This window comes from Tasmannia lanceolata, unplaced genomic scaffold (assembly GCF_043159265.1).
Source record: "Tasmannia lanceolata isolate RefF3 unplaced genomic scaffold, GAP_Taslan_0.1 ptg000002l, whole genome shotgun sequence".
NCBI lineage: Eukaryota > Viridiplantae > Streptophyta > Magnoliopsida > Canellales > Winteraceae > Tasmannia > Tasmannia lanceolata.
Genome location: NW_027518679.1, coordinates 14,798,868 through 14,811,681, shown reverse-complemented (window position 1 = coordinate 14,811,681; position 12,814 = coordinate 14,798,868). Strand labels below are relative to the sequence as shown.

At 37.4% G+C, this 12,814-nt stretch overlaps 1 protein-coding gene across 1 annotated transcript; it reads right to left on the bottom strand.

The window, feature by feature from the left end:
* Window positions 1-1,165: 1,165 nt before the first annotated feature.
* LOC143882513 (fasciclin-like arabinogalactan protein 19) lies at window positions 1,166-2,677 on the bottom strand. Its single transcript, XM_077385998.1, has one exon. The coding sequence runs from the start codon at window positions 2,510-2,512 to the stop codon at window positions 1,325-1,327; it is 1,188 nt and encodes a 395-aa protein (XP_077242113.1). The 5' UTR covers window positions 2,513-2,677; the 3' UTR covers window positions 1,166-1,324.
* Window positions 2,678-12,814: the final 10,137 nt, after the last annotated feature.

The window sequence follows — 12,814 nt, the reverse complement described above, 5'->3', positions numbered from 1 at the left end:
TCAGGCTCCCTCTCCGGAATCGAACCCTAATTCTCCGTCACCCGTCACCACCATAGTAGGCCACTATCCTACCATCGAAAGTTGATAGGGCAGAAATTTGAATGATGCGTCGCCAGCACGAGGGCCGTGCGATCCGTCGAGTTATCATGATTCGTCGTGTCTGGGCGCAAACCCGTCGCGTCTCGTTGCGTCTTCAGAAGTCGTCGCTAACAGCACCTTTGGTTGGCACTGGTGGTTAGGCGGGTTGGTTGCGCAAACCCTATAGGAGGGTGGCATGCTGCTGGGCGCTGGAATAATAGCAGGGCCCACCAATTTGATTATCTAAACCATTCATGGTACCCACCATGGGCCCGCCAATTTTGGTGATCTAAACAAATACTGATAAATTAGGGAGATTCCCACTAAGCTTGGTTGATTACAATTAGCCCTAAACAATGTTTATATAGGGCACTGGACACTTAAAAAGACAAGATTAGAAAGATAGAAAGATGAAGCTAAGGATAGATCCATCCCTAGGATCATCCAATCAAACTGTCCTCAACCAGCATTTGCACCTGACTTATGGCCCAGTTTGTTTTTCATTTTAAATACCGATTTTGTCAAGCCGTCCTCAGATCAGCGGATTCAAATACAAGCAGCGAGCCACCAGCAGGCCCAACAAGTGGTCTCTAAGGCCCAGTTTGTTTTGCATTTTAAGAACTGATTTTAAGTCCCAACCGAATGTCATTCCAAGACTTATTATTGGAGTCAAAATTATGTTTAATTTTGAGCGAAAATGTGCAATTATCGGCATGAGAGTAACAATCGGTTAGCAGAATCTTAAACTAATGTAAAATTCAGTCTACAATCAGTTTTAGACTTGAAATCAGTTCTTAAACTAATGTAAAATTCAGTCTACAATCAGTTTTAGACTTGAAATCAGTTCTCAAAACAAAAACGGCCTCTTTTAGATTGTGACAACCGATTGTGAGCCCCAAATCTATTATGACTCAAAATTTAAAATTTTTTTGAGTCAGAGAGCTAATCTAAAACGAACAGAGTCTAAGGAGATAACACCCCAACCAGTTATGCATTTTTCGAACAGGGCCTAAGGACTTTTTAATACATACGCCCAGTTCAGCTTTTGATTTCCTTTTTTTTTATTAATTTTTTTCCTCAGAATGAGTTACGTACAAAGGATCAGAAATTTTGATTTAACGAAACGCAACAAAACAAGACCGTACTAAGAACAATTTAATGGCCACCAAACAAGCCCTAATATCATGGTGATTCGATGATCTGAGCCGTCCAATCAAGACACAGAGCACACTTACACGATGAAGATTCAAGACACAGAAAATGCAAATGAGTTTGAACTGGTTACAACGAATTCTTGATGCACTGCTGACGTGGATCTGAATTTCCACGTGTCAGCTGTCAGACAACGCCCCGTAGTCTCCGCATTCCATTTCCCCTCATCGTCTTCCCAAGAAGAAACACTCATCGGAAAAATCTTTCCGGCAAGCTTCCTGACCGGATAACCGCCGGAAAATCCAACGTCCGGCCGAGATTCCAGCTCAGATTCGCCGTAATTCACATGCGTCAATTCCGGCTGTGTGGTGTAAGAATCCGGCGACGGAGTAATCGACATAAATCCATCCACCGGAGCCGGAGTGATCATCGGAGAGGAGTAATCGCCGGAGATATTTCCGGCAACTCCAGGAGAACTCGCCAAAGGAGATTCGGGAGCCGATCCCGGAGAAATTCCTGCCAATTGCTGGTGAAATTCCGGCGAGGGAACGAGATGCTCGTGATCTTCCCAATCTGTAGATCTTGGCGGGAAACTCTCGTTTCTCGGTGGCGGTCCCATCTTTCGGACTCCGATCTGGGCTCGGATCCTGAAGATTCCATCAAGTCCATGAACGGCAATATTCGGACTGAGATAGAGATCGGGAACTATGATGTCTATACCGGCGGCAGTAAGAAATCGAGATTCCGGCAACAGGATCGGAACTCCGGCAGGTTGTTGGACGTAAATATCGTGACGGGGAAGGAGAGATCGGAGAAAGATACCGGAGGGAAGGGTATGGAGGGTAGAGATGGTGAAACGATGGAGTGCCACGTGGTAACGGAGGGTTTGAACGTATTCTGATGCCGTTACCGTCATGTCTAGGGCAAAGAGAGCTGAATCGCTTGGTGCGAAGAAAGTGAAGGAACTTCCGTCAAGAATCTGGTAACGGAGGTCAGACGTCATGATGGCGTTTCCGAAGAGGTTGTAGCCTCTTGATCGGAAAGCGGAGAGCATGGATTGAATTTCAAGATCGGAGATTCCGTTAACGACGTTAAGGAGAGAGTGGAAGAGGAGGAGAACGATGAGGGAGGAGAGAGAAAGGAGATGAACGGAGATCGGAAAGAAAACTTTCGTTGCCATGAAAGCGGAAAAAAAGAAAGCAAGAAAAAGAGCGGGGATCGAACGACGGTTTCTTTGGCGCGTTTGTATATTTACTGGTTTCACACATGAAAATATTGGCATTATAAACAAGACTCTCTCTGTTTTAATTCTTAAAACAACTACGAGAAGTTGCAAACTGCCTATGCCAGAGGAGTGCGAATATCAAAAAATAAGGGGTTTCCGGTATCGGCTCGTTTTACGAAGTACCACTCATGCAGTCATTCTGAGAGAAATTCGGCTTTTTCCACAATTTTCAAAGGGTAATGATAGATTCGCCCCTATTTTTATATGGGAGAGCCAAATCCAGCGTACGTGGCAATCATGCCCGTTAAAATTGTAGTGATTATCTGTAAATGTCTCCTCGTAAGAACTCGATAAGTTCTCTAAGTTAGTTGCTTTTATTTGCAGTGATTATACACTTCCTTCATTTCAGTTTGACAGTGTATACGTATTTCATTATGTATTCTAAATTTAATACATTCTATCCAACAATGAATATCTTATTGGGAAAATTCTTAAAAAAAAGTCACTATATCTAATAACAACCTATGATTTTGATGAAGAATAGGATTTTATTGTTGAAAAGAACTCCAATGTTCAAGGGTGTGTGACCATAAAACTTTCTAGTAACTAATCCTTTGTTGAGGGTGAGTGCCAAGTTTACAGAAAGAAAGGCCGACGAGGAAAGGAAGAGAAAAAGATATCTGAAAAAGGGGGACGTGGAAAGTCGTAAGATAAGCAATATTTACTTCGTTTTTATGAAGATACTCCTCCTTTAACTTAATATAAGAAATATTTTGAGGGTATTTTTATAAACAACTTCAGATAGTGACTGTGCATCGGATTTTTTTGCCACGTCTTGATCACGATCAAAAAATTTTTGGATCTTACAAAGAGGATCCAATATATGTCCATGGATTTTTCTAATGGGCCCAGATCCTATCTATTAAGGTTCGGATTCGGACACTCCATTGGACCGTCTGGGTCCATTGACACCCCTAGTTTTCCCTCCAAGATAGTAAGCAACGATCCCAATGCATTTCGCCTAACATTTTGACCTTTTTACCTTCTTCTTCCCCACTCCAAAATAAAACTCCATTGTCTGTTGTGAAAATCCCCTACGAAATTCCATTGCAGAGAGGTGAAAGTCCCCTCTCATAAAATCTAAAATCTAGATTTTATTGGAACTCTTTATTTTTCTTTGGCCATCAAACCTAAGCTTCTCAGGTAGGTCCATTGTGATACATTTGCATAGGTTTAACATGTTCCTTACAATGCTATGGTGTATTGTCATCATCTTGTTTATTTGTTAGGGATTTGCTATGGTTTTGTTAGGCATTTGTTATTGTCATCATCCTCTTTACAATGCTATGGTGCATTGTCATCATCTCTCTATCTCTCTATTGCCATCTATGTTTCTATTTAGAGTAAGCCTCGATGAAGCTCATGTCTATACAATTACAACCACTATTTAAATGTGTATAAGCAATATGTTATTCTCGGAACCACTGTTGATATCTGAGAACCAGTATTTAAACACTCAGAAGCAACAATTATACCTAGGAACCACTATTTACCAGTATGTAGTGGTTCTGAGGTATAAATAGTGGTTCCAAGGTATAAATAGTGGTTCGAGAGTATAAATATTGCTACACACAATGTAATAGTATTTCATTGGGTGTCAAAGTTGCAATGAATTTATGAACAATAGGTTAAATAATTCTCTAAACAATCAGATCTTATGGTGGTTCATAGTTTTGATGGCCTAATACTTGTTCCAAGAGTTTAAATTGTGAGATTGAAAAAGTTATGCAGTCAAAACCAGTATAAAAAGTGAGAATAATTGTATTTATTGGGTTTTAAAATGCCAGAACCACTAATTATACCTGGGAACCACTATTTACCACCATGTAGTGGTTCTGAGGTATAAATAGTGGTTCCAGAGTAGAAATATTGCTTCACACAATCTAACAGTACTTCATTTGTTGTCAAAGTTGCAATGAATTTATGAACAATAGGTTAAATAGTTCTCTAAACAATCAGATCTTATTGTGGTTCATAGTTTTGATGGCCTAATACTTGTTCCAAGAGTTTAAATTATGAGATTGAAAAAGTTATGCACTCAAAACCAGTATAAAAAGTGAGAATCACTATATTTATTGGGTTTTAAAATGCCAGAACCACTAATTATACCTAGGAACCACTATTTACCACTATGTAGTGGTTCTGAGGTATAAATAGTGGTTCCAGAGTAGAAATATTGCTTCACAGAATCTAATAGTACTTCATTTGTTGTCAAAGTTGCAACGAATTTACGAACAATGGGTTAAATAGTTGTTTGAACAGTCAAATCTTATGGTAGTTCATAGTTTAGATGGCCTAATACTTGTTCCGGAGTTTAAATTGTGAGATTGAAAAAGTTATGCAGTCCAAACCACTATAAAAAGTGAGAATCATTGTATTTATTGAGTTTTAAACTGCCAGAACCACTAATTATACCTAGGACCCACTATTTACCACTATCTCGTGGTTCCGATGTGTAAATAGTGGTTCCAAGGTATAAATAGTGGTTCGAGAGTAGAAATATTGCTTCACACAATCTAATAGTACTTCATTGGTTGTCAAAGTTACAATGAATTTATGAATAATGGGTTAAATATTTGTCTAAATAGTTACATCTTATGGTGGTTCATAGTTTAGATGGCCTAATACTTGTTCCGAGAGTTTAAATTGTGAGATTGAAAAAGTTCTGCAGTCAAAACCAGTAAAAACAGTGAGGATCACTGTATTTATTGGGTTTTAAACTGCCAGAACCACTAATTATACTTAGGAACCACTATTTACCACCATGTAGTGGTTCGGAGGTATAAATAATGATTCTGAGGTAGAAATGGTGGTTCCAGAGTAGAAATATTGCTTCAGACAATCTAATAGTACTTCATTGGGTGTCAAAGTTGCAATGAATTTATGAACAATTGGTTAAATAGTTCTCTAAACAATCAGATCTTATGGTGGTTCATAGTTTTGATGGCCTAATATTTGTTCCAAGAGTTTAAATTGTGAGATTGAAAAAGTTATGTAGTCAAAACCAGTATAAAAAGTGAGAATCACTGTATTTATTAGGTTTTAAAATGCTAGAACCACTAATTATACCTAGGAACCACTATTTACCACCACGTAGTGGTTCTGAGGTATAGATAGTGGTTCCAGAGTAGAAATATTGCTTCACACAATCTAATAGTACTTCATTTGTTGTCAAAGTTGCAATGAATTTATGAACAATGGGTTAAATAGTTGTACGAATAGTCAAATCTTATGGTAGTTCATAGTTTAGATGGCCTAATACTTGTTCCGAGAGTTTAAATTGTGAGATTGAAAAAATCATGTAGTAAAAATGACTATAAAAAGTGAGAATCACTGTATTTATTGAGTTTTAAACTGCAAGAACCACTAATTATACCTAGGAACCACTATTTACCACCATGTCGTGGTTCCGAGGTGTAAATAGTGTTTCCAAGGTATAAATAGTAGTTCCAGAGCAGAAATATTGCTTCACACAATCTAATAGTACTTCATTAGTTGTCAAAGTTGCAATGAATTTATGAACAATGGGTTAAATAGTTGTCTAAACAGTTAGATCTTATGGTGGTTCATAGTTTAGATGGCCTAATATTTGTTCCGAGAGTTTAAATTGTGAGATTGAAAAAGTTCTGCAGTCAAAACCAGTAAAAACAGTGAGGATCACTGTATTTATTGGGTTTTAAACTGCAAGAACCACTAATTATACCTAGGAACCAGTATTTACCACCATGTAGTGGTTCCGAGGTATAAATAGTGGTTCTAAGGTAGAAATAGTAGTTCTAGAGTAGAAATATTGCTTCACACAATTTAATAGTACTTCGTTGGTTGTCAAAGTCGCAATTAATGTATGAAGAATGGGTTAAATAGTTGTCTAAACAGTCAGATCTTATGGTGGTTCATAGTTTGATGGCCTAATACTTGTTCCGAGAGTTTAAATTGTGAAATTGAAAAAGTTATGCAGTCAAAACCACTATAAAAAGTTAGAATCACTGTATTTATACGGTTTTAAACAGTTAGAACCACTCATTATACTTAGGAACCACTAATTATACCTACGAACCACTATTTAGTAGTATGTAGTAGTTCCAAGTTATAAATAGTGGTTCCAATGTATAAATAGTGGTTCTAGAGTAAAAATATTGCTTCACACAATCTAATAGTATTTCATTGGGCCTGAAAGTTGTCATGAATTTATGTACAATTGTAAAATATTAACTTAAACCCTCAAATGTTATGGTGGCTCATAGATGTCTTAATAGTGGTTTTTTGATCTTACGGGTAGATTATTGCGAAGATGGTAGGAAGAAGGGCTTCTTTTATCTTACACGTTGATGGGTACTTAAAGGATGAAGTATCATTCTGTGGACCCCGATCCGAGAGAGAGAGAGGTGGGGGATGAGCCCTCAGCGGCCTCTGGATCATCCACGTGTGAAGGAGAGCTCTATCAAGGAACTCTCGAAACAGATGCCACCCTCATAGCATAGCACGAGTGGCGATAAATGAGATACCTCTTGATCCAAGGATAAATCCTCCTCAAACTAAGACATACCTAAAACAAACTCAGAGTCGCCATCTATGGATAGGCCATGAAACCCCAAAAACAAATATGCTCTGTATACCATGGATAACCAGAAATATATATGGGCTCGTGCCTGATTACGAATGGAGAAGGTCTGAAGAGTACCCCCAATTCGTCCGAGTGCAAGCACTTGGTCTCTATGCCATTTATTATTAACCTTGAAGAGTTTTGAGCAAAAATCATGTAAAATAGGAACAAATATCCCCGAGTGGACGTCTACCTAAACATGCATGACCCGGGGATAAAATAATAAGCATGCACAAAATAAATGGAAGAAGTGTCGCCTAATCACAGCTAGGTTATGAGTGACATGCCTAACTGATGTCTAAGTTCTGGTGGACAAACATATGCATGCTACAGCTAAAGGTATAAGGTCTGTACAGGAAAGTAAGAAAACAGAACAAAACATACAACACAACTCGACATCACACACAATACAACAAGACAAATCCCTAAACTCTAAACGTACTCCTCGACTCTTGGATGGTCTGATGTTCATCCAAGCCGCCTACGTATCCCCGCCTCCACGAGAATCAGAGTCACGTAGTTCGTCGCACATATTCTAAGCTATAAGCTATGATGCCTAAGACATCGAGACCTCTATCCTAGACTCGACCTAAAAGACCGGACTAGTTATTAAAGCTTCTTGTGCGATTATTTAAATTTCAGTGGATTGTAGATTTTTAGGACACCCTATATGCCCTAACTAAATGCAGGTTAGCCCTAAGCTAATAATACAGGTGGTTCCTACAACCTATGTGTAACTAGCCTTTGTGTCCTAAGAAAAATAATGGGATCACTAACGCATCATAGACCTAGCCATCAGTCGGCGATGTGAATCACCAACTGACCGCACTGAGGCGTAACATACTCCTAACTCTAACACAAACACACAACAACCATACAACAAATCAAGGACAAACTCCTAACTCTAAAACTCTCTATCTAGAACAAACTCCTAACTTTAGAGGAAGAGCTTTTTGAAAACAAGGTTTTATAAAAGATTTTTATATTTTAAAAAGGGTTTAATGATTTATTTTTGAAGATTTGACTGGACTTGGGATACGAATCCCAAGCTGCACTACGTACATCGTGAAAGAGGATCAAGCCAACGTAGTTCGGAATCGAACTCTCCTAACTACCACTAAAACTTAACACTAAAAATATTTTTTTATAGCTTTTTTGAATTTCCAATTTTTTTTGGATTTTTAAAATGTTTTAGATGTTTTTGGGATTTTTAAATGTTTTAGATGTTTTTTGAATTTTTAAATGTTTTCACCCTTTTGGTCAAAGACCTAAGAGAATACACAAAGCAACACCCTAGGGCCAAACCCTAGGGCTAACAGGGGAAACCCCTAAACCGGGTAAGCTAGTGTTAAACACAAGGAAATGATCTAAGATCCCTAAATAGGTAAACTTTAATAAAACTGAATTAATCTCTAAAGAAGAGTGACAACAACATTAAGGAGAAAATCCTAACTAATAATACTAAAGAAGGGTGTAAAAATGAGTCAGAGACTCTCTAATAACACTACCAAAAGATGGGGCAAATAAGTCAAAGACTCGCTATAGAAGAAGGGGTTGCTCTAACCTGAGGCTGTGTAAGCCTCCTAAAGGGAAAACTATCTATATGAGACAAGGCTTGTCTCCAAACATGAACTCTATAAATGAGGCAAGGCATGCCTCCTACGAGAAGACTCCCTACCAAACTAAGGTAACTTCCCTAAGGGTAGGTCCTAAATGAGGCTTGTCTCCAAATGAGAACTACCTCAATGAGACGAAGTGTGTCTCCTAGTGGGGGATCTAGATAACTCTTTCATTGCCCATGCAATGAAAATGAAAAACTACCATCTAATGGTGTCAACAGACTAAGTAAATTTACTAAACTAAAAGGGGTAAAGCTACTCGGACTAAGCTAGTCCCCTAAAGATGGGCTTGGGCTAACGCCTTTATCGCCCTCTTTTAGATTATCTAAAACATGAGTCACCTAAAGCCAAGAATAATGGAAATAATGAAGGTTTCCACCATGATCACGTATATAAATAAACCAAAGATATACAATCAAATGAAAAATCAGCCTTACTGTCAAGTTAAAGAGAATCATCATCTTATTCTTCATAATAATAAAAAAACCACTTTATCTAGTAATCCTAGTTCAACAAGCCTCTATTATTAAGTGATCAAACACAACTATCCCATTTTATTTAATGCCCTAAACAGAGTTGACACATATCATTATATTGACGTCAATCTATAAATTCACATTATCAGATAATCCATTTATACCTATTCCTAAGTATTAATTGATTCCAAACAGCACAAGCTATAACTATTCAACATCTTAAACATGTCGGGGTTACCCTATGCCTGTGTAATTTACTAAATAGGAAAATCATGAGTTAATAATGAAACAGATAAATTTGTACCATGAATCAATTAGTCAATGAACATTCAAATGTTTAACAACCAAAGGAATTAGCTCACATCATTAAACTATCAAACAAAAACATATTTTTATTAAAGGAAATTCATGATTTCATACAATCTAAATGAACGAACCAAGGGACAGTGAAGAAAACTGGAGCTCTTTATGATTTCCTTTTAGAAATCTATTCCCCTGAATTTATCATACATGCATCAATTCAACTAAAATATGATAGTATCACTCTTAACGTATCTTTTACAAAAATTCCTTCCTCTAGCAATTCAAACAGATTTTAAAATCACTCAATAATCATAACATTTTCATAAAAGGTCTTCACTTCCAAAATTGCCTCATGAAATCATTATAATTCCAATAGGAATTTTGATAACCCAATCACCGTAAAAAATAAACTTTGTACAACTACAAAAACATGAATAGGCAACAGGTTTTATGAAATTATCAACAGGTTATGCAATGGGTTGTAAGTTATATACCAACTGGTTCAAGTTCCGTTTTTCAAAATACATCTCTCAAAAAATACCATTACAGACATCATAAGGTTGAACTGATACCATTTGGATAAAAAATTTAGAACCATATAAACTTCTAAAAACCAATTAGGTGAACAATAAGTGAATTAGTGAAATAATGTCATGACCAAAACAGAGCAGTGCATAAGTAACAAATGCAAATTTTTCACATCAATTTTTAATTAAATGAAGGATCAAAACAATTGAGAGAATGACATAAAAAATCTGAGTTAATTTGAAAACGCTGAACATGGGATATGAATATTTTTATATGGAGAATAAACTAATCAAATATTTCAGTAAAAACTAACACAATTGCAGCCATGCGCCTGTGCTACTCAAAATGGCATTGAAATCAAACGGCATTAGAGCTGGAAACATGACCCACAAACAATATATGGTATCACTTTGGAACAATATTATTAGATTCAAATGCCATTATCCAGCCATTTTTCTAAAGACCAAACTTTCTATCATTTCAGCTGGAAAGGGAAATGATGCTAATACTACCATGTTTTGACAAAGACACTAAGGCACCTTGTCTTCCAACTGCCATTGTGTTAATATCAGCAACTTACATTACTAACAAACCTTACTCTAAGCTGAGCTGATTTCTTTTTAAGCATAATAACCATTCAAAACTGATCAAAATATCCAATAGTGTTACAAAATATTACTCCAAATCATCAAGAATATTCAATCAGACAATCTAAAATGACGGAGAATTCCATACCATTACTAATAGCTGACAATGTGAATGCATAAAGATTTCCCATCTCATAATTATTCTAACATGACTAGCATGATTACTTGTTCTATATTCAAATATACTTAGCGTAACAGACCAAAACTCTGAAGAATACATGCTTTTCACTTATCTTTTATTTTAAATAGCTTTCATGTACATTTTTTTGAATTAAAGAGAGGCCTTAACAAACTCAACAAAAACTATATATCCTATTCTGAAAGTTTAGAAACTCAATAACAGGTCTCAACTCATGCATCTTAAGAAAATCTTGCATTCTCAACTATATCACAGAATTACCCAAACACACCTGATGTTATCTCCAATATAGCATACCATTGGTGTCAACAAGACTAACATAAGCTCGCGAGGTGTTCCTTTTAGAGCCTAACAATGTGAGTGAAATACAAGGTGACAATCCAAGAGGGGGGAGTGAATTGGCTAACTAAAAAATTGGGGCTTAATTAATTGGATTACTAAAATCAATTTACCAACTAAGCCTTAACATGTTTAACCCTTGATCAATTAATAAAGATATTAAGAGTTAGGGTTTGGATGTTACTTTAAGCATACATTTACTAACCCATGTTTAATTAAAACATAGATACATGTTGGGTTAGAGATTACCAATCACCACAATGTGCAAATGAGAAGGAGAAGAAGAAAGCATCCACAAGGTACAAGATTTATAGTGGTTCGGTCACAACTTGATCTACTCCACTTTTCCAAGTTTTCCTCATTGGGATTCTTCACTAACCACTAAGATTCTTCAAAGGGCGAATCTCAAAGCCTTACACCAACTCCTTCTTCAAAGGGATCACACCCTTCTCTGCACGAAGCTTTTTCAAGGACACCTTCCTCGTACACTTGATTTACCTTTCTTTCCGGGCCAAATCGGAGACCCTCAACATAGAATGAAGAAATAAAAAGAAAGAAACTCTCAATGCCTCTTGATAGGCGGATTACAAAGTTGTAAGCTCACAAACTCTCCAAAGAATATATACAAATGTAAAGCCTATGGAGATCCTCTTGATAGAATGTAAAAATCAAGTTCAAAGAGGTTTAACCTTTCATATATAAGTTTAGATTCAAGAAGATGGGATTTGATCTTCAAAAGGGTTATTATAGAAAGGTTTTGATAGTGTATATATAGCCCACAAAGAAATATGACCGTTTGGGGGTAAAACTGTAATTTACAGGGTTGAAAAAGTCAACCTGTGAAAGCCCCAACGGATCTATTTCCCAGTCGCGGCGTTCGACCGAGGCACGACGGTCGCCCGCCCTTATTGGGCTCTTCTTTTGAAATTCAAAATTCATACCGGCACGGTTGACCGGCCCAATGGCGGTCGCCCGGCGACGGCTTACTGTTTGAATTAAATTTTTGCTCAAATACTATCGCGGTCGACCGGACCCATGGAGGTCGACCGCCCACACCATACTGGATTATTTCTGTTTGAAACAGAAACATATCCGCAGTCGCCCGGCTTGCCCCGGTCGACCGGCCCGATAGAATTCGAGATGGCCTGCATTTCCAGGTTCCATCCCACGGTCGCCCGGTCGACCGGCTCTGAGTAAAATTCCATTTTAACTTTAAAATCTAGGGGCTTTTGGGCTATGGTCTTTGAGCTTTAGTTCAAGGTTTTCAAACACATTTTTGGGTGTGTTGATGGTTTTCAAAGATGTAAAATGTTATGTGTAAAAATCATTTTGAAAACCTTTTGAAAGAGCATTTTATATAAAATCAAGAGGACTCCAAATACATTCTAAAAATAAGAACCTTGAGTCTTCTTGGAATGTCTTGGCTCATTTGCACTTTCTTAGACTTCTTCGGCTTGAGTGAACATCTTGACCTTGTCTTGGCTCTTGTGACATCCTCCAATCTTCACTGTATGTTGTGAGGTGCATGAGGTGTCACCAATGACTTGTTCAACTCCAAGCTTCTTCTTGACACTTGCTTAGGAACTTGTGGGATCTTCATGATGAGCTTCTTTACTTGAGCATCTTCAAATGAGGATGACTCCAA

Bases quoted from the DNA above. Each gene is read 5' to 3' on its own strand.
- LOC143882513 (XM_077385998.1), bottom strand. From the start codon at position 2,512: ATGCCAATATTTTCATGTGTGAAACCAGTAAATATACAAACGCGCCAA.